General features: G+C 40.8%; 1 protein-coding gene across 1 annotated transcript in view; it reads left to right on the forward strand.

The window, feature by feature from the left end:
- The window catches only part of tacr1a (tachykinin receptor 1a), a 42,041-nt gene extending 30,541 nt beyond the window's left edge, over window positions 1-11,500 (forward strand). Inside the window, exons 3-5 of the mRNA XM_076731620.1 lie at window positions 4,864-5,014; window positions 6,758-6,954; window positions 10,779-11,500. Of these exons, the coding sequence (XP_076587735.1) occupies window positions 4,864-5,014; window positions 6,758-6,954; window positions 10,779-11,124 (694 nt within the window). The 3' untranslated portion in view covers window positions 11,125-11,500. The remainder of the gene's footprint in view (window positions 1-4,863; window positions 5,015-6,757; window positions 6,955-10,778) is intronic.
- The last annotated feature ends 10,000 nt before the right edge of the window (window positions 11,501-21,500 follow it).

Raw genomic sequence — 21,500 nt, forward strand, 5'->3', positions numbered from 1 at the left:
TTATTTTTATGACATTCAACAGGCAGTGGGATTCCAAAGACTTTGGCTGATGGTTGTCTTTGCACATATTGCCTAATTTCCTGTTAGTCAAAATTGTACTTGTGTACACCTGTACTTGGCAATATAAGTTGATAGTAAATCCTGTATGCAAATTAGACAATTGATATCGTACAATAAGACACCCATCCAAGTTTGTTAGGCCCATATCGCACAGTGTGACATGCAATAAACTCACAAAGTCATCATTGCTGCAGAGTCAAAGGGTGCCCTAATTCTGTAGGCAGCACAAGTTACAACTGTGACATTCTTATTGTTACATGAAGTTTGGTGACATCATGTCATCCCCTGCATAGCTCTGCCCGGCGTCTACCTGAGGGTGTGTCTAATCAGGCAGTCACTGAGAGCAGGTAAGGAAACATAAACCTTTATTGATCTCCAGCAGGAATACTCTGTTGTTACGGCAGCACAGGGACAGTAATATGTACAAGTAAGCAAACAAAGTAAAAAAAATAAATAATAAGAGGGATCTACAATTAATGACAATGAAAAGAACTGTTCAAACTAAGGGTGGTCTGAGTAAAGTCTGTTGTTTGGACTGTCAGGGCAATGTCTGTAAACCAAACCTTCAAAATTCGATAAAGTTAATGACAGAACATCTCCTAAACCATGACTTTAAGTTGAATGAATGTAGACTGTAAAGCGCTATAGACAGCTTTCCTTAAACAGGCAAACAATCCTTCCTGGAGTCCAAACTAATAAGCCCTTAAAAGCACATTCAGTCGACTTCATTGATTTTCTTTGTTTTTATATCCTCTTCATGTCGAGGCAATCCAATACTAATTATTGGACTTGGATGAAGTAGTTGAGAAGAAGAAGAGTCGAGTGCAAGCTTACAGAAAAACAGACTACTTAATACTCATTTCCCACAGAGAGGCCTTAAGAGGCACATTTATCATGTTCTGAAAATTAAACCCATGGTTGTTTTGTCACATTTTGTTTATTACCTCTGTAAGCAACACAAACCAAACTACGTATACTAATCCATAAGTACTGTTGACCGACTTTGCATACCGGACCTCCCTGCATTACCCTTATTTTAGCTTTGGCCGTCTCTACAGTGAAGGTTTTTTTTATTTTATGTACTTCTCAGTAAGGCCTTTAACGTTAAGGCTCTGATATGAGTCATATATGCAATGTTCTTCCTTGATTTTAAAACACACTTTCCTCGCTGTGTGTTTGTGTGTCTGTGTTTCTCAGTGTGTGGTCATTTTTACTCTGATGAAAGCTCCTGAGTATTCATTGGGATTAACATAATTGTAGTTAATTGCCAAGGAAATGGTCTGCAGGCTCATCTGCAGTGTTCCCAGAGGGGAAAACAGATTGTCCCTGTGTGCATGCTGGAGTCAGGGGGTCTTCCCTCTCTGAACACAGACTGTGTGTTCCCTCTGCACAGCTCAGAGTGATATAATACAATTTTCCACATTTTAATGGACACTAATTCACACACACACACACACACACACACACACACACACACACACACACACATACGCAGACTATGACACACAAATATAATGACATTCTACATATTAACCAGCACACACACACTGAACGGGGACTTAACAGGTTCATGTGCTGTGTCTGTGATAGATTGCCAAATCATTAGCTAAATACTGAAACTGTCATATTTAATTATTTCATAAAGGCCTGAAATTCACTGGACACTTACTGAAGCAGGCGTCTAACTGCCATCCCTCATATCTTAAATCGTGTTATGATGCAAAACTATTTCTCAGTCCTCTGTCACACACACGAATAACAATTAATTCCCTGACTCGAATGAGTAACTTGATAAACATTAAACTGTAGTGGGGTCTGTTCGGCACTGTGGATAATGCTTATATAGCTGCATGTGTAAAAAGGCAACTAAATTCTATCAACTTCATAACGTGATAATCCATCAATGTTGCAACTACAGCTTGTTGTGCTGCCTGGAAGTGTCCTCAAAGTTTAGTTACTGTATTGGCTCTTTTAGCACTAATGTGAAGCACCATTTTACCTAATTGTCTCCTTCTGTTGTTGTACGAAGCACTTAACTGCCCTTCCATTATCAGATTACTTCTCTGCAACAGGGATGACGTTTAGCAAGGCTCCTGGTGGCTGGCAAACTCGAAATCAATTTTAATGCTCTGAAGCGCATTTGCTATCTGCCATAATGTGCTCTTGATGCTTTTCCTCTGTGTATTGTCTGTTTATTTTACCATTTGATTACATTTCTTCACTGAGCTGATCAGGCACAAATATGATCTTATGTCTCAAAGGGAATTTATGGAAAACTCATTCAAGGACAATTCTCGGGCGACATTTCTGAAACATGGCACTAAACCGAAAGACGCATGAAGCCTGATGAGGTGAAATAAAAGTTGTCGTAGCTCCTTTTAAATGAGGAAGATGTGGACCAACACCTACACACCTATATAAACATATACCAGTATGAATAAGACAAATTAGAGCAAGCTTTAAACATTTCATTTCAAACAAGAAACAAAAAGCCTACATTACCTTATGATTATATGTGACAAACTTAATTGAAAACTTTTTATATTAAAAAAACAAAGTTATTAAAAAGAATCCATAGGAATCTGAACTGCAATGTCCATAACATTAAAATCTAATGCCAACAATAATCCATAAGTTTGTCTAAAGCCATGTATAGCCAGCCATACTGGAGAAAGTTGACTAACCTGCTCACTTAAAGACCCTGCAAACCTAAAGTCTGCCCACACAGATGATTTCAGTCATCCACTCAGGCTGCTGTCACTGTCCTGCTCCACTGACAGACTGAGGAAGTCGTTCCTCCCCCACGCCATGCGGCTCTTTAACTCCACTCAGGGGGGGAAACGTTAAACATTAATGTCAACATTCCTCAATGATCTCAATGATATCTGTACAACACTCTGTTCAACATGCACCTTAACTGGCATTCTGTTTGCACTCGACATTTAAACTCTGGACATCTCATTAAACTCATTTAAACACTTGACATTTAAACTTGCTTTCTGTTGCATTGGACATTTTCAATTTTACTTCTGTTTGGACATTTTTACCTTTAATTCTGTTGCACTGGACATGTTTAATTATAATTCTGTTTGCACTGGACATCTGTACTTTTAGTCCTATTTCACTGGACATGGAGACATTTTTACATTTTTTATCTTTAACTTTTAACTCCTTGCTTGCTGTGCTTTTACTTTTACTCAAAATTTGTGGAATATGCTGGAACTTGTGAATTTCTCTCAGGGATGAATAAAGTATCTATCTATCTATCATGTTAGACCTCTTCTGGCCCTTCTGTTGTTTTATTGTTGTTGTTTGTGTGGGACAATTCACCCTGTTATCATTCTTATTAATACATAGAGTTTGGCGACGTCACATTTTCCCTGTATAGCACCACCCAACCTCCACCTGAATAGAGGTCTATAGAGGTCATTTAATCAGCCAAAGTAATTGAAAACAACAGTGTGTGAGCAGAGCGTACAAGTGCATGTAAATGCAGTGAATCTGTCATGCTGGACGCACACTAGAGGATAATTGGACAGATCTTCTGATTCATTCCTCCCAACTTTTTGAGGCGCTCCCAATTCGATGCCAGTCTGAACAGATTATCTGTCCGAATGATCAGGTAGTGTAGAGGTTTACAGGCATAATCTTAACGTTACCGACTGGATCGGCGTCTCCTCGATTTCCAATCATATATATATGTGTGTGTGTGTGTGTGTGTGTGTCTGTGTATACACACACACACATATATATGTATATGTACTGTATATATGTATATGTGTATGTACGACTGCTTCTCTAATGTCTAATGTTTGTTCTTATGAATAGTACATGAAAAATTGGTTAAATCTGTCATTATGTGGACTTCCATGTTTTTAAAATCAGTTAAGACTAAAATATCTTCTGCTGTGCACCAGTCATTACTGGGACACTTGGATAGAACAGAGCTGTGTTAATGTCATTGATAACACAACAGTTCCTGCTATGACATCATCAAATGTCTGCTGTCAGAAAGTTTATCATGAAACCACTGTGCGACTGTGAAAACAGTATTTGAGTTCCTCTGTATGTCCTGTACATATTGTGAAATTGACAAAAAAAGTTGACTGACTTTGACTTTGAAAGCCTTACCCCCAATGTTGTTTCTTCAGTTACCCAAAATCACGTTAGGATTTAGCTTACTCACGATTTCATATGTTCAGAATCAGAGTCAGACACTCTGACTTGTCATAGTAGGAAAAGCATGGCCAGTTAACAATGTTATGGTTCTCAGTCAGTGAACCAGCATGTGCAAAACCAGCATCTAAAAAACAGATTCCTAGGGGAGCATGGCCCCCCGACACCCCTACTTTTTCTAGTTTTTCTCTACCTACTCTTTTTGTTGCAGAAAGAGTAACATCCGCAGAGGTGTGTACCTTAGATACCTGAGGTGTGACAGGAGATTTCACAAGTGTAGCTCATTATTCTTTCATTTCCTGTGAAGTAGCTATGCTTTGCCACTCCAGTAGAATCAGTGTCTGACCTGGTCACCCCAGTAGGAAAGTTCTGGCTATTCCCCTGCTTGTCTGGCCTGCAAATTAATTTAGATTTTTTTGAGATGGCGCCTGCAGCGATTGAGTTTGACACCCCTGATGGAATGCAGCCATAAAATAAAGTTACCAGTTACACCTCTGCCATTCCTGCTACGGCATTGCAAAACATCCACCAAAAGTTCTATTAATCTTTGAAAGTCTGATTCCAGCAGCTCTGCTTCAGTCAGTGTATATGATTTATATGTGGTATGGGATGTATGTCTTGTTCTAGGTACTATGTGTGTGTGGCCATCCTGCTCTACTTCCTTCCTCTGCTGGTCATGGGTTGTGCTTATCTGGTGGTGGGACTGACTCTCTGGGCTAGTGAGATCCCTGGAGACTCCTCTGATCGCTACAAGGAGCAGCTGACTGCCAAACGCAAGGTAACCTGCATTTTAGATAGCAGCCCAAAGATTTTTGATTACCAATTACTATTATTGTAATCAGATTACTCTACGTGTACGCGTGTACACTGCAGCCCTGAACAGGTGCAATGTTCATGTCTGCCTGCGTTTCCTCCACTGATGAAATTATCATCAAAGCACCATGAACCTTTATCCCGGCCCTCCTTTCATCCTCTCTTCTTTGGTCATTTTGCAGCCTATGTGTTGTCTTTTCAGCCCACTGCAAACTCGTCATCTTCTGTTTTCTCCATCAACTCTCCTCCATGCGATGGTTTCTTTTTTCAGTCATCTTTCATGGCCCCTGCTTGTCAGGTGTGTTCACAGTTTCAGTGTTGCAGTTCCTTAGAGAGCACTCTCTTAATGAAGACTGCTGCAGAAACATACCTTTCTGACCCTCAAACATGAAATGGGAATCCTATGAGGCTTTACACAAATACATTTACTAAGGTGTCTCCGTGCTGTTGAGATCAGTCCCTGCAGGCCAGGCTGAGAACATTTAGTTTGATAGTCGTTGACTCTACTTACTGAATTTCATCCTAGTTTACTTTAGCTTTCTGTATTTTGTCATTTTATGTCTTGCTTTGGGTCATTTATTTATTTTTAGCCATGCTAGTGGATAGCAATGTGGCTCAGGCAGCTGGTCCATCACTTTGCTTCAGACTGAAACATCTCAACAACTTCTGGATGATATGAGAGAAATATTTTACAGACAGTCATGGTCCACAGAGGTCCCCTTTGGCAATGAGGTGATTATGGGTGAGATGTCTCAACAACTCTTCATGTCTCCCCCAGGACAGATTTTTCCTATTGTAATTTTGGTGATCCTTGTATTTACCATCAGATCAAAACTTCACTTCCTCCAAAACTTAGTCTCTTCTCTCCAGCTGGCCATACATTTATAATGGGGTCTTGCATGTAGGAGAAAGCTGTGGTCAACAGAAATTCTAAAAACAATTAAAAAAAAAAAAAAAACACACTACAAACTCTCTGAAAGAGGAAAGCCTCCATTTCCTTTTTCCTTTCTTTTACCTGTTTCAGCCTTCCTTTTTAATTGCTGGACCTCCTGAATCATGCTACCCCTGCAGGACACCGGCCCACCTCTGTCTCTAATGAGGCAGCCTTACAGATCTGTTACGCCTGTCCATGTACATTATTTTCATTTCATTGTCAGTGAGCACTGTCTGTTACTGACAACGCTAATGATGTGCCATATGTGCCTTAGATTTCCGTTATGATCGACAGAAAGTTCAAAGCGGCTGAGTTTTTCTGGACAGACAGATTTGTTGCTACTTGTGAAGCCCACTTTAACAAGCTTGTTAAAGGAAAGAAAAGGTGAATGCTCAGTCCTCAGAGGAGACCATCAGTGCAGTGCAGCATGGCTCATCATCAAAAGATTACTAAAACAAGCACGATACTGACAGCACTAGCTGCTGTGACTGATGGAACTGAACTGGTTTTACATGTATTATACATATTTTTATGGAGCAAGTTTACTTTTTTCCTTGTTCATTGTACTGAGATGTCTGGCACTTTGACAATAAACAAAAATCGGTAAGATCTTTAGCTTCATGAAGCCTTTTTCCAGTATATAGGAAATACCAGTTTGTCATTCCACAGTCCTTCAGCCGGTCTGATGTAATCTGAAAAGTCAAGTGGACAGAATGGAGGTGGAAGCAGAACAGTAATACTGAAGGCAAAACGGTGCTGTCATATGTCCATCAGGTGGTGAAGATGATGATCGTGGTGGTGTGTACATTTGCCATCTGCTGGCTGCCCTTCCACGTCTACTTCCTGCTGCACCAGTTCTTTCCTGACATATTTGAAGAAAGGTTCATCCAGCAGTTTTACCTGGCCATCATGTGGCTGGCCATGAGCTCCACCATGTACAACCCCATCATCTACTGCTGCCTCAACGACAGGTTAGTCAAAACATACACACACACACACACGCACACACACACACACACACACACACACACACACAACTATTTTGATGTATTACTCATTTACTGTCAGGTCTCCAGGATTTCCCTGACCTGCAGAGTGAACAAGGCTTCAGTGTGAACCTGGCAGTTATTAGACACTGAGACATTATATGTGATCATATATTAGTTCAAAGCCTCCCTGTTTTATGATCTGCTCCAACTTTGATTTGCACATGTAGTAATTTGCTACTGTGTTGTTTCACAGAAACAACAGAAATACAGCACACTTCACAATAATTCATTCATTGTTATGTTTGGTGTTAAACATAACACTTCCTGCATACATGTCACACATGTAAATCTTTCCAGCAATAGTAATGGCATAATGCCTCCTTATTCTGGTACGCTTTTAATTTGACACAGAGCAAATGGAAACACAGCTCAGTGCAGGCCAATGTGAGTTTCAATGTAAAAGTTTCAAAATTTTGTGGGCTGCGAGACCTTCTGATAAAACCTGCAAGGCAAGTCATGAATACAAAAAAGTAACTCAGAAAATAAAGTAAAGTCTCAAGACAAGAAATACTTTTCTTCTGTGGGGAAAGAAAATAATATGAAATAGTAGACTACCACATCTTTCCGGGTGTTCCCTGAACACAACACACGCGTAGTGGTTATGTTTAAAAACGGGCAATTTGGAGCATCATTCCAGCCTGAAACATAGATAAAGCTGGAGTTTGGGTTTCCAACAAGCAGCTTTCACAGACCACATTCTGACAGAGACAGTGTTCTGCAGGCAAATCCTGTGGTGAGCGAGCTCATAGCTAAGAGGCTGAAACCTCATTCAGAGGGAGACTGTGTGAAGGAGCGCCTCGTTGCTGCTGTGGAGCTGCTAACACCAAAGTAAAACTGAAAAGCTGTGGCAAGCGCAACTGCAAAGAGGAAACACTGTGCATGTTCCCGCTCTGCAAGAACAGAAGCTGCCATGACATCTGAATATGCTGCTGACAGTGAAAACTCTTTCAGGCGTTTGGTGGAAGCTTTCATGACAGTAAACAAGAGGAACTGAATATATTTGCCGTTTAATGTGGAACCGGCTGATGTGCCTGACAACCTACAACATGAAGTCATTGAGCTGCAGATCAACGATGAGTTCAAAGCTTCGGTGGCTACAACAACCTCCCCCTGTTCGAGTTCTATGAACTGTATGTACGTCCTGAGGATTTTCACTTTCTGAGGAGACATGAAGTCTCTGCACTGAAGTTTGCGTCTGTGTTTGGGACAACCCTCTGCTGTGAGCAGCAAACTGATTTTACTCATGTTGTTGTTGATGATATTTGGGTAACAGTCATTATTTGAATACAGGCTTTTATTTGAGTATTTGCAGTACCTGTAAACAATTTCCAAAGTATCATTACTTACCACTTATCATTAATTAATTTCCTCATTTTGTGCAGTGTTTCATTACACTATTCATAACTTCATCAGCTGAATTATCTCATCATCCATTGATTAAAATTCCAAATTAGCCCACTGACTAGTGATTCTTTACTCATGTATGTTTAAAAGGCACAAAAAGACAGTTTCCCTTTTTGTCGCTAGGACAAAAGATATCTATATGTCCAATACAGTTTATGCCCTTTGTCAAAATAGGTAGCAGGAATATGACCACCTTTTTCATTTATTTATTTATTTTCTTGTTTAGCAGCAATCATATTGTCCTGCAGGGCTGCAGCCTATCACACACACACACACACACACACACACACACACACACACACAGAGGCATTTAAACCCATCGAATAGCAATATCCCATCCTCCAGTGCTGCCTTAGTGACTAGCTGTTGAAAACTCAGCTGCCACTGTGGAGAGGCTGCTTATGCTCACTTTGAGATCACTTGTCTGTAAAGAAACTCTGCACCTCAAAGGCTTCACACATGGACTGAATTGGAATAAACTTCAGACTTTTAAAGCGATCTCTCAAAGTGACTGAAGACCACTGTGAACATCAACAGCCTGCTCTCTGACTGTGACACTGTTAGCATCCTTCCTGTCTAGAAGAATGTCAGTGAATCTAAAGATGATGATTTGACAGATGGTCAACTCTGCTTGTTGTCTTTTACCAACCATCAGCCATTGTCTTCCATTGCAGCCACCTGTTACTTGAGAAATGAGATTTCACACTTTGGTGTTTTCACCTCTGAAGTTCATAAAGTCCTGAAAATGAAAATATGTGGGTTGGACCACAGTGAGCGGAGGTTTAGTCATCATTCTGTTAAGGATATCAAGAGGCTTTTGTCTCTATCAGCTCAGCTGATTTAAATTCAAATGATTACTTCCCATCTATCTCATCTCATCTCCCTCCTGCTCTCAGTGATTAGCATTTTCCTTCTCGCCCATTCTTCACCTCTCACTCGCTGTCTGGGCTTTGTACGGCTGTGCGTGTGTTCGTGTGTTTACTGAGGTGAGGTGTGTCTTGTGATGCCTTCATCTCAGCCACACAATTCTTATATCTGTCATCTCTTTCTTCTGTGGTTTTTGCCATTTCTATACAACATTTTGAAATTAATTTGAGCATCTAAAATCAACACCTGCCCAACATCAAGTGCTTGTGAAATTAGCCTTTCAATAAAGGTCAGTCGCAAATGTCACATGCAACATTTAGTGTTGATTAGCATTACAATGCTTCAGTTGCACACAGTCTTTGCCTGTTGTGTTTACATCTCTATTAGCCACTTATGACTCTCAATCAGCATGCAAATTCTGTATCAGTCAGTGTTAAAGTGTCTGTTGCGGTGGTGAATATGTAACCAATGTGGTTCAGGATCACTGTCCAGGGATTTTATTTTTCTGGGCTAAATAACATTGCTCCAAAAGTGTGCTATTTACGTTAGAATATTACTTAAATGAAAATTAGGTTATAAGTCTTCAGTCCAAGGCCAGTAAAAAACAGTAGTATATCTGTGCACCTGACCTCATCTGTGATCTTTATCCCTGACACTCTATTGACAGGTAATGTGAGTGAGGAGTTAACATTGTGGGCCTTCTCATGCTCTTTGAAAGTAATCCTTTACTAAAGTGTGAGCCATGTGTGGGGTTTTTTAAATCTATAACATCTGTTGTCGTTGGATGTTAAAGAATTTTATCTGATGTTGTTCATAATAAGAAGATAAATATTGCACTTGTCCTTTAAGCCTGTATGAATTGATTTTTGCAATTGATTTGTCCAGTTGAGGGCAGTGCAACAAGCTGTAAAGGCAAATTTCATTAGAAAGTTGATATAGCTGATGTGTTAGCAAACAGTGATCTAAGATTTGCACCAACTGTTAATGCAGACTTTTATTTTCATGACTGCCTTTTAATTGAAACTGCACTATCTGTTAGTTTCGCACTAAAAAATGTCAGTCTCTCTGTCACCTGTGTCTTTCTTATCTTCATGTGAAAAAGCAGTTTTATGCTATTTTATTCCTCTTACCTGTGCGTTGTTTAAACTCCATGTGCTTTATGTAAAGCACCTTGAGTTGCCTCTGTGTATGAGATGTGCTATACATATAAACTTGCCTTGCCTTTCCAAAAACCAGATTTCGAATTCACAAGCAATCAAACATACCCTTGATCATCTTCACACTTAGCTGCTACAGTCTTTATTGATCTGGTAACACTAACAGCTTATGATGGACATGCTAGCTAACTTATGATAGAAACTGTCAGTTTGCTAACTTGCATTTACTAGCGCTATTAGCATTTACCACGATCCTGTAATTACTCCTTGCTGCCACAATGGAAGAAAATACTAATTCTTTTTTTTTTTTTTGCACAGGTTTCGTGCTGGTTTTAAACAAGCGTTCCACTGCTGTCCTTGCGTCCCTCGAGGCTCTTACGAAGGACTGGAACTCAAGTCCACACGCTACCTTCAGACCCAGACAAGTGTTTACAAGGCCAGCCGGATGGAGACTACCGTGTCCACTGTTCTCCAAGTTGGGGACGACATGGAGCAGTCCAAGGTCAAGGCAACAGCAGGACCAGGGCCCACCGGGGCTGCAGTTGGAGCCAGACCACACAGCTCCTCCCTGGATCTCGCCTCAAATGGGTCATCGTCCCGAAGCGTCTCCAAAACGGTATCAGAGACGTCCAGTTTCTACTCCAGTAACAACCTGCAGGAATAGAAGTCGAACATAGGTGGCATTTTGCTGGACAGCAGGGAGAGAGAGTGAGTTGACTGTTCACATTGCTGCTTTTGCCTGTGTGTATTCCTGCAAAAGTACAGCGTGAATGTGTGAGTTTTGTCTGCAGTGACTGTGGCTGAGTTTTTGATGAATACATTTCCAGTGTGCTCACTGGAACATCATGTTAGGTAATTTGCAAGTGAGACAAAGTCCCTGGTCACTGAGCGCTGTCTTCACCCACAGTGCCCTTGTATAAAGTATTCATGCTGCTCACAGTTAATGATCAACTGCCATTAGAAATGTTTGCTCAGTGCCAAAAAGTGATGACGAGCACTTCAACGACATGAGCATATTACAGTTCAAAAGCCAAACTGAAACAGACGCTAGCGCCTCCAATCTTCACAGCTTCTGCTCGTCACACCAGCCTTCTCTCAGTGTAGAATGAAGGTTCACACATCCACAATCACACAAGCTGTGTGACTTCACAGTCTATTTTGGTGGAGTGGAGCTATAACATGAGACCAGTATGCTGTGAACACGGCAGCTTCTCATTTTAACAGGGGTGTTCTCTGCAAAGAGACAGTGCTTGGAGACCACGGGTTTTCAGAAACGTCTCTACCCCTCTAATGGGGTAAACCTGACTTTCGCAGAACTCTCTCTCCAGAAGACACATGTTTAAACCACAAACAGATGTGTGAATCCAGCTGGAAGGCTCTCACAGGTGATGGAGAGAAGGAAAACAACAAAGCATAAACTCTGAACTTCTCACGTATGACTGTGTGTGTGTGTGTGTGTGTGTGTGTGTGTGTGTGTGTGTGTGTGTGTGTGTGTGCGAGCTGATCAGAATACCAACTCTATCTCCCTGAGCAGGACTTCCCGAGCAATCCAATGTGCAAGGCGAGTGCCTGTTTGGCTGAAGGAGTGCTCTGAGGATCCCCTGCAGGTGTTGCTGACAATATCTGGCAATCACCGCAAACGGTGGCAGCAGCTACTTCAGCTTTCATCTGGCTAAATATTGACTTCAAAAGCTGAGAGCATCGTCTTTGAAACATAGAGATGCTTCAAATGCTGAAGAGGCAATAGCGAACGTCAAATGAAAGGTAAAATCCAAACTTCCCAAATTAAGACCTCAATCCCAGATGTAGGCCTCTGTGACACCACTAAACCCACACAACACTGGTGTGTAGCTTAGAGCTCAGTCTGCAATGGAAAGCAGATGAAATGATCCAGTGTTCTACAGAATCAATACAGTTTCACAATAGTAACTGTCCCCTTAACTACCTGCCTGTGCAACCTGCTCACCCACCTTTATCAGACACATGACACCGGGTCATGATCTGAATGCAAGGCACCACTTTGAAACTGTGAAATATTTATCTAACTCTCATTAGCTGCTCTACCCGTCCACCTGGAAGTAACATGCACTCTGTGTCTTAATGCGATTTGGCTGGATTACAGTTCTACCTAACAGATGTATCTCCAGTACACACTTACATTTATTGTTGCCTGTTTGTGTGCATTGTCTTTGTATTTGTATTTGTACTTTCAGATATCTACATTTTATATGCTGTCGCTCCACCCACATGTAATCCAGTCATACAAGATGCATGTTAATATCAGGTTTAAAGGGCTCGTAGACATCGCAGCCTCGAATGTGCACAGGCAGCCTGTTAGCTGTAGCTCTCTAATGTGCAGTGATGTGCCTTGCTGCGTAGCATAATGTCTGTAAAAGGGTGAGGGGAGCGGAGATTCATCTCACTCTGCTGGGGTCCAGGAAATGGAAGGTTAGGTAACAGGGGCTACGGAAGCCCACTGTTACAAACAGTCTTAACCTCCCACAGTGGGAAACACAAATACACATGCGTATGCACAGAAACCACTGTTTAAAAAAACGACCTGCTCGGCATGGGATTTTAGAGAAAGCATATTACGCTTGTCTCAGGATACACTTAGTCAAGCTGTCAGCACTCCCACAAGTTTCATTTGGTTATGAAAAACCTTTTTTCTTTTTTCTTCATAATTTCTTAACGGAAGTGGAGTTAATTAATGGAAGCTGGAATGTTTTACTACAAATATCCTGCAGTGAGCTTAATAACTAAATCCTCAAGATTCACATTTTTGCTGTTTGCAGAACAAACACAGGCTTTAACTACACACATCCACCAGACAGTGAAGCTGTAATCTATCAGACGCTGACACACACACACACACACACACACACACACACACACACACACACACACAGAGTATCTAGAGAAACATTTTCCAGTTGTTAAGCATTGGAAATCAGTTCAGTAGTTTTCACTATTATCATTTTATCAATGTGTTTTGTGAAAAATGCTACTCAGTTCTTGATTAATGAATGTTTCAAGGTGAATCTTCTTTGCAGCGTTCATACACAACACATACACATACATGCAAAGAGTGATCACCTGTTGACACCAATCATGCTGCTCTGACACACATACACACACCCCCACGGCCCCCCTCCTGACTCCTGGTTTATTTTCAGCACACAAAAGCTGTTGTTATAAATTCCAGTGTCAGCTGACATGAACCTGAGGAGCAGACGATACGTGAAGCAACATGACTTAATGGAATCACAGTGGCGATCAGTGTTATATCCCTGTATTCACCAAGTACGACATGAAAAAACTGTGTTGGTTACAAGGAAGCATGTAAGTACAAACATGGTGCAGGGACAACAGGAGGTCACATTCAGTGCAAAGACAAAATGAAGCACAGACAACAGACTTTAGAGAACATAAAAAAAAAAAAATCGACTGGTCACCGCCACATTTTCATGGAGTGTAAAAGCAATACATCCTACAGAGCGCTTGGGAAATTGATGTCTAAGTTGTCATTTCAATGATGAGAACATCAAACTCATAGATCTGGAAACACATTAACATACACTGTGTTGTGTAATAGTATGGGACTTTCATTCAAGTACTTTGAATTGGCATTTATGAAACACATTTGTGAGGTGGTTATACCTTTAAGATTCATGAATTTTGAAAATGATTATATAATGTAGTGATATCATTTAATGACATATCATTGATCAAATATATTATTGTAAGGCAGTCCTATAAAAAAGAAATGTGGATAAAATATTTCATTCTATGTAAATTATTTTAATTCTTTAATACCTTGTTCTTCTAAAGGTGTGTGAAGACAGAGGGGGAAGTGAATTTTGTACCAAGTGTGTGTTTGTATTCAGTTCATTTCTGCTCCTTCCACCAGCTTCCCTCCTGTTCCTGCTTATCTTTGTATGTTTATGAGGCAGATTACGATAGATGGAGGCATATTCAACTCCCCTAAACAATTGTAAGCTAAAAATATAATGATATGAAAAACAAATCATCCAATAGCTTTGCTTTTAATTGGTGATTAGAAACACTCTGTGAATAACAATATGCAGGGTGCTAATAAGAACAAACACTGGTGTTTACACCTGATTTTCATCATTTACAGCTTACTGTGGCTTTTCCCATTCTCCAGTTAATATGATTGACCAGTAACATCCTGAGTAAACACCTGATAAATACAGCCAGATCTCATGCTATTTCCCAATTTTGATGTCCTGAATGCAGTAAGACAACCAAAAGCCTTGCAACAGATTTTGGGGAGCTGGTATTTTAAGAAATGGGACCTGCCTTGATGACCTTCATGACTAGAAATGCACAGACACAACACCTGCATTATGCTGAAGTGTTAGCAGGAAGGCTTATTTCCATACAATATTGTATAGTACGTGTCAAAGTGTCCTCTATAACCTAGCAGAGTGTGTATGCTAAAAGTGTTGTCTCAGAGCCCACTACAACCCTGCATAATGAAATAAGCAACAGTCATCCAACTTTGATTCCATAGGTAACACTGTTTGAGTTTAACACTTGCAAACTCAGCTAAGCTGCTTCAGCAGGACTGTGTGGGTGGGGCTTGATCATATTTGAATGACAGCACCCTGGCAGAATAAGCAAACAACCCTCACTGCTAAATCCTGATTGATGTGCAGGAGCTTTGAGCCCTGCCCACCTCAAATCAGCGAGGAGAGCTCACTGAAATCCAGCTGTGAAATAACCACAGCTATTACTAACTTTGGAAGAAAATATTGGGTTCATGTGGGATCCCATTATTTACATTGAGTAGAAGAAGAAAAAGGCTTTAATTTTTCAAATCTCCAAATCCAGTCAAATGTGCAATTTATTTAAAAGCATGAAAAAAACATGCCCTCATAGCTTCTCCTGGCAGCAGCTGTGACACTCTATCACTCAAGCAAGCAATGCTTTACCTTGTTTTTGCTTTTAGAGCAGAGACATTCAAAGATGCAAATCTGCCTCAAATGATGGATTGAGAGAGGATGAGAAAGACAGCAGACCTTCTCAGTATCATTACATTTTAACCACACAGCCGCAAAGAGAGTGAGCCGGCAGAGAACGACAGCATTGCGGTTGATGTCATTAGAGCATAGTTATCTGATTAGAGTATGAACGAGACCTGCACTCTCAGTGCCTCCTGCCCTGATGTGATGATTTGGAGTCAGTGAGCTTGATAGGGAAATGCTCCTTGTCTTCATGTCCTCCTGAAAGTAAATTAGCTCATACAGTAAGTGTACAACAGTGCAAATGACTTTGTTTGTCACTGTTGTAACAGAACCTTTTCAGCTCACTGTACCAGCATGTTATTAGTGGTACAATATTAAATACTGATGCATCACAGCCATAGCTACTACCATTGTCATAATCCCAGCAATTCCCACATGTACAGCCTGCATAGACTGATCAAGGCTTTAACCACAGCTTGTCACAATGACAACCGCAGCAGCAGTCAGTCATGAAGTCAATGCTGCCACATTCCTGTGTGTAACTGCAAAGCTTACCATAAACCATCAGCTTTACAATAACTAACTGCTTAACTGCTGCAGTGTTGCAGAATTTTTACCTCATACATCAACTGCTATGAATCCAGCTTAGTTTGTTTCAACGTGCAACTTGCCGTCCGTTCACACAGCCAGCCACAGCGCTGGATCCTCCCTCCCACTGGAGATGCAGTGCGAGCTCGGCCATGCTGGGGTCTGGTGATGACTGACAACCCACTTGTGCAAATTGTTGTCCTCATGTGACCCATCATCTCATCAGGCATGTGCTGTGAGCTGATTTTTCATTTGAATAATCATTAAAGGCCTGAGGAGGTGAAACTATTGTTAAAAAAAAAAGAAAGCAAAACCAAATTTTGTGGATTTCTCACAGATTTCTCAGAAAGCCTTCGCCAGAGAAGTTAGGTGAGAATTAGGTTTAGGCTTGTGTTCGGGTTCATTTGTTCAAGGTCCTCACAAGGATAGTAATGCAAATGTTTGCGTGTGTTTGCTTGAAGTGCAGAGCAACAGTTTCCTTTTCACTTGCAGGCAGAGGATGTGATTCAGCAACATGAACAGGGTTTAACCAAGCATGTCAAAGTGAAATTAATCTTCATGCGAATTGTCAGTACTAGGTGAAAAACTCCTATGGAATTTGATTCCCAACTGAGCACAACAAATTCAATTAGGCCTATTATTCTATAACATATCCAGAGTATCCATTAAAATGTAGCATCAGCTGTCTGAGCCAGTGTGAAGAATGCAGGAGTGAGCACTATTAACGTACACTCCAAAAACCCATCTTATCATCTCACTATCGTTTTACTTATTTTTTTATTTGACCGCAGCATCCCAATACAGCAAGCAGGGATAATCCACACCCTGTGTCCTGAATGCAGAGTATGCTCCCTCATCCGCCCATCACTTGGACAGGTCAAGTGGAGCGGCTGAACGAGATGCTGGGGCTTTAATTAATGTGTAATCAACTTTGTTCAGTGAGTGCCCCTCAAATGAGCGTACTGCAGGCTGTCTCTTTCTCTCTGCCTCTCTAACACACGCGCACAAACACGCCGATGAGAGCGGTAGCGATGGAGACAAAAGATGCCAGCTTGTTGCTGAGGAGAGACGCCAGGCAGGCTACACAGCGGGGTGAATAGCCTCATCAGCACCATCTCTTCCTGTGTTTCTATCCATCCCTCGCTCTCCAATCATGTTAATTACAGCAAAGAAGTGGAGAGGGCAGCCAGCCGAAAAACACACATACACAGGCATACACACACACACACGCATATTTGCGCAGGTGACAGATTGGTGCACTTATCTGCTACAGTGACCTAAGTAGTTTAGAGAGTGCCACACATAGCTACTTGTTCAATGTCCTTGCATTCACTGATCCATCACTTATAGTGCACTTCTCTGAGAAAAATAGATGTCATTTACAAGAATGTGTACACAGATGATGCTTCATCCAAAGTAAATGACATGTGCATCGGTATACGAAGATAAATTCTTTCAGTTGCAAGGGCCAAAACCCCAGCAACTCGCACATTTAAACTAAACAGCAGTAAACAGGAACAGCCTCTGCAATATAAAAAAAAAAATCAATGTAAAGATTGTTGCTTTGTGAAAATACTCTAACTACCTATTCTCTGTTTTTTTTTTGTTTGTTTGTTTGTTTGTTTTCATCTGCACAAATGCCAACCTTTCCAGTGGTCTCTTTTGTGATTCTACTGTACTGCTGAATGTGACATTTTGATTATGAGCTGAAAAGAGATCTCTCTCTTAACTGTGATATTGAAATGTCTGTATCTGTGTTGTGTTGTAAAATTAATGAATCCATGGAAAGACGTACTGCACAGTATCACAGCACATGGGACTGTGTGTCTTGGGAGAAAAATTTGGACTCTGGGGAAAGATGCCGAGTCTGTGCCATGAAGAGACATCTTCTTACAGTAGTGCCTGTTCCACTACCAATGGTCATATACTGCACCTCTTCCTCGTCATGCTATTGGCTGTGTCTGAAAACTAAACTGCTTTTACTGAACCTGCCACATAAGGGAAATTCTCTTCCAGATAGGGTGAGCCTCTGCTGTCATTAGTTTTACAAGCATTATCCTTACTTTAGCCTTCTGGCAGTGGCATTTAAAAGCCATGCTGGATTTGCTTTATTGGTAATTATGTCCTCAATTTCATCAGACGGTTGAGGGTCAGTGTGACCATGTGTTAAATATCCAGACAGTTTTGCTTGTGCTCTGTACTCGTGCATTCGATTGTGTCAATCTCATTCACATTTGTCACAATTTTTCTGTTGCTACTTTTGATGGATATAGCTTGGTGGCTTGCTGGCATGGATGTGTAATAAGAACTATGTACCTCATTCCACCAATTCATTCCAAAGAAATTTCTATACTGGGCACAAGAAGAAAGTTTTCAGGTTTCTGCCACTGTCCTCATTTTTGGTTGCATATAGCATGTGTAGTATAGTACTTCAGCAAAAATAGAGCTTGCATGGCTGAGCCATCTGCTGCAATTGTCCAGTATGGCTGATTATTAAAACTAATCGATCAAATTCTTATCATTCACAATCTGTAGTGTGCATCATGTGCCAAGCCAAAATCACCTCGCAGCCCAGCATTGCTCCTGGAGGCTTAGCAGGAAGATGATGTCCCCATTTTTAATCCTTTCTACTAAACTCTGATTGGTCGACTGTCTCTCCAACAAGTGGAGATCTGGCAGGAGATGTAGCTGGTGATTCAGAGGTTTAGATCCAGGCTAAATGAATCCATAGAAAGACCAAAACCAACAAAAGCCTAATTTCCCCCACGCGGTACAGCTGAGCTTTTAGTACCAGATACTTTTCTAGATTTTATTTTCCACTGCAGATTGTACTACCTCAATGCAGGCAAGATCGTTAGCTGATCGTCACAGTGATGGCACGTGAAACTGCTGACATCATCCTTAATGTGACAAAAACACACAAACATAGGAAGAATTGAGGCTATGGAAAGGATGGTGTTCTTGATTCACAGCAAGGAGGCAAACTTAGAGTCAGAAAACGCTGAAGGCAGCAAGACAAAAACACTGCTGAAGAAAGCCTTTGGGAAATCCTACATCGAAGTGCAGACGATGAGACGACTCTGGTCGCTCCATGTCACACATATGATAATTCTGCTGACAGTTATCTGTGACCAATGAGTGGTCTGCACTCCACCTTTTAGTTTTGGCTCAGCACATAACTTTACCAATGGAAAACAAAAAAAAGAGCGGTTCCAAATGAGTCGAGTTGCACCGAGCCGAGCCGAGCCGAGCTGAGCCACACATGCAGTGGAAATAAGCCAAATGAATTAGAAACACAGTGAGCATCAGTGAGCCGCACCACTGCCCAGAGTGATGTGCTCCTTTATTACAGTGAACACACAAACTCTAGTCTATCTTGAAGTAACGCTACACACACATCCTGCAGCTGGAATTTAAATGAATTTAAAGATTTGCATCGTTAGTTGGAACAAATAACCTTGAGGCTGACTGAGTGCCGCAGACACGTTAGAGAAGTCAGGAAGTATTCTTGCACTTTTTGACTTCTCTGGATTTGATGACAGGAAGAAAAACACAGTTTACCACAGCCTTATCCTTTAAAATGCTGACTCTCAGCTTTAATTTGATGGTGATTACATCCAGATACAATCAACCATACAGAACTTGTAGCCCTTTGAATGCATGTTCCCCAAGGATATAGGACAACAATTCCTTCTGTTCCCCAGTTTTTTAAATCCCTCAAATACCCTTAAAGCTGAAAGTCAGCACTTTCACCTCACAGTTAGCATTTCACTTGAAGCCCAGTTTGCTGGAATACAGCGTGGACTGACATTGTGCAGTATGTGATCATGGATGTGACGAATTGGATTAGAGATATAAATCTGAAACACTATGTAGTTATCAGACACTTTTCAGACACAGCCAAGTATGCCTGTCTGACTTCTGTGTTGATGTTTTGCTGCTTTCTATCATGCTTCCTTATTACTGAAAGAGATTTAGATTGAGACAACATTTTAAATGGCTCTGTTTCTCCAATTCAATCATGCTTTAGCCATTTGAAAAGAAAAAAAAAGAGTTAATCCTGTGTATCTTTTCAGTGTGAGTACTGCTCTGAGGTGACTGTGTTACTGCCTCCATTGTTACCTGCCATTTGTGAAGTCACATTTACTGTACAGTGAGTGATTTTATCTGTGCTCTTTGATGAAACCAGGTTATCAATTTTAATGTATTCTATTAAAGAAAAAGAGTAATTACAGTATTGATATACAGTTCACCACATCTGGTGTGTGTTCATTTCAAGCAACAATAGTGGAGTGTGTGGATTTTTTATTTTATTTTTTTTCTCCAGATCAAACAACAGTTGGGACTAAGGGGTGGAAACAAGCAGCTGGCACAGAAAGTGCTGTACAGCTTCAGTAATGATCAGAGAGGGAGAAGGCCAAAAACAATTTTCTCTGTAGATGTACCATTGCTCATTCTCTGCCTTTGTGAGTCCTGACCTGCAAGTACGGGTGCACAGACGTGAGACAGAGGAGGATGAGGAAGAATGAGCAAGGACAGGAGGCAGTGTATATGAGTGTGTGTTTAAACAGGCGTAAAACAACAGAGGCTGAGTGTGTTGCTTGTGTCAGATAAGAACATGTCCTGTGTTGTAATGGCCCTTTAGACAGAGCACACTGCATGCGTAATGAGCAGCTTAGCTGAGTTCATGGGCCTGAATTCTCCTTCAGTTTTAATACCAGTCACGTATGTGGGACTGTAAGATTAGATTTGATCAACACAACAATTACATGAAAAGAATGCTGAAGGCCAATTGACACTTTCTGAATGCATTTTTGATGCGTTTGAGATTGTGAGATTGGTGTATTTTGCCATTGGTTTCCAGTCACTTCTATACAAAATAAAAATCAATGAGCAGATTCAGCTTGCTCAGGTTGTGTTATCCATCACAGTGAGCTTCAAATCTACTTTCATACATTCATTTAATCATCTTTATGTGATGGTGTAGTTCAAAGGAACATATTAAGCGCACAAACATCAGAGTGGTGTCAATCTTCTCATCTGACTGACAAAAGCAGTTGAGCACCTTCCATGAATCTCAAACTTTCCCATTAAGAGCAGATTGATTTGAAAAGTCTTCCCTGTCAGATCTTATCTATCGTGTAACATTTCCAAAAATTAAAGCAGGCTTAATGACCACTTTGAACACATTAAATCTAATTGATTTGGAAATGAATGAAAACCAACGGCTGCCTGGTAAAGCCGAAAAAACACATTCAAATATCCAAAACACAGCAGAGTGGATTAAAAATGTAAGGTGCTGTACATGTAGTGCACAGTAAAATAGCTGAAACATGCAAACCCAGTAGTATGGTTCTTTAAGCTGCTGATTCATTTTGATTTTGTGTTAATGTTTAATGTGATTACATTTAGTCATTTTATTTCCCCAACGTATTCAGTGTTTCACCTAGAATAGTGTTAT

This window comes from Chaetodon auriga, chromosome 5, assembly GCF_051107435.1.
Source record: "Chaetodon auriga isolate fChaAug3 chromosome 5, fChaAug3.hap1, whole genome shotgun sequence".
Lineage (NCBI taxonomy): Eukaryota > Metazoa > Chordata > Actinopteri > Chaetodontiformes > Chaetodontidae > Chaetodon > Chaetodon auriga.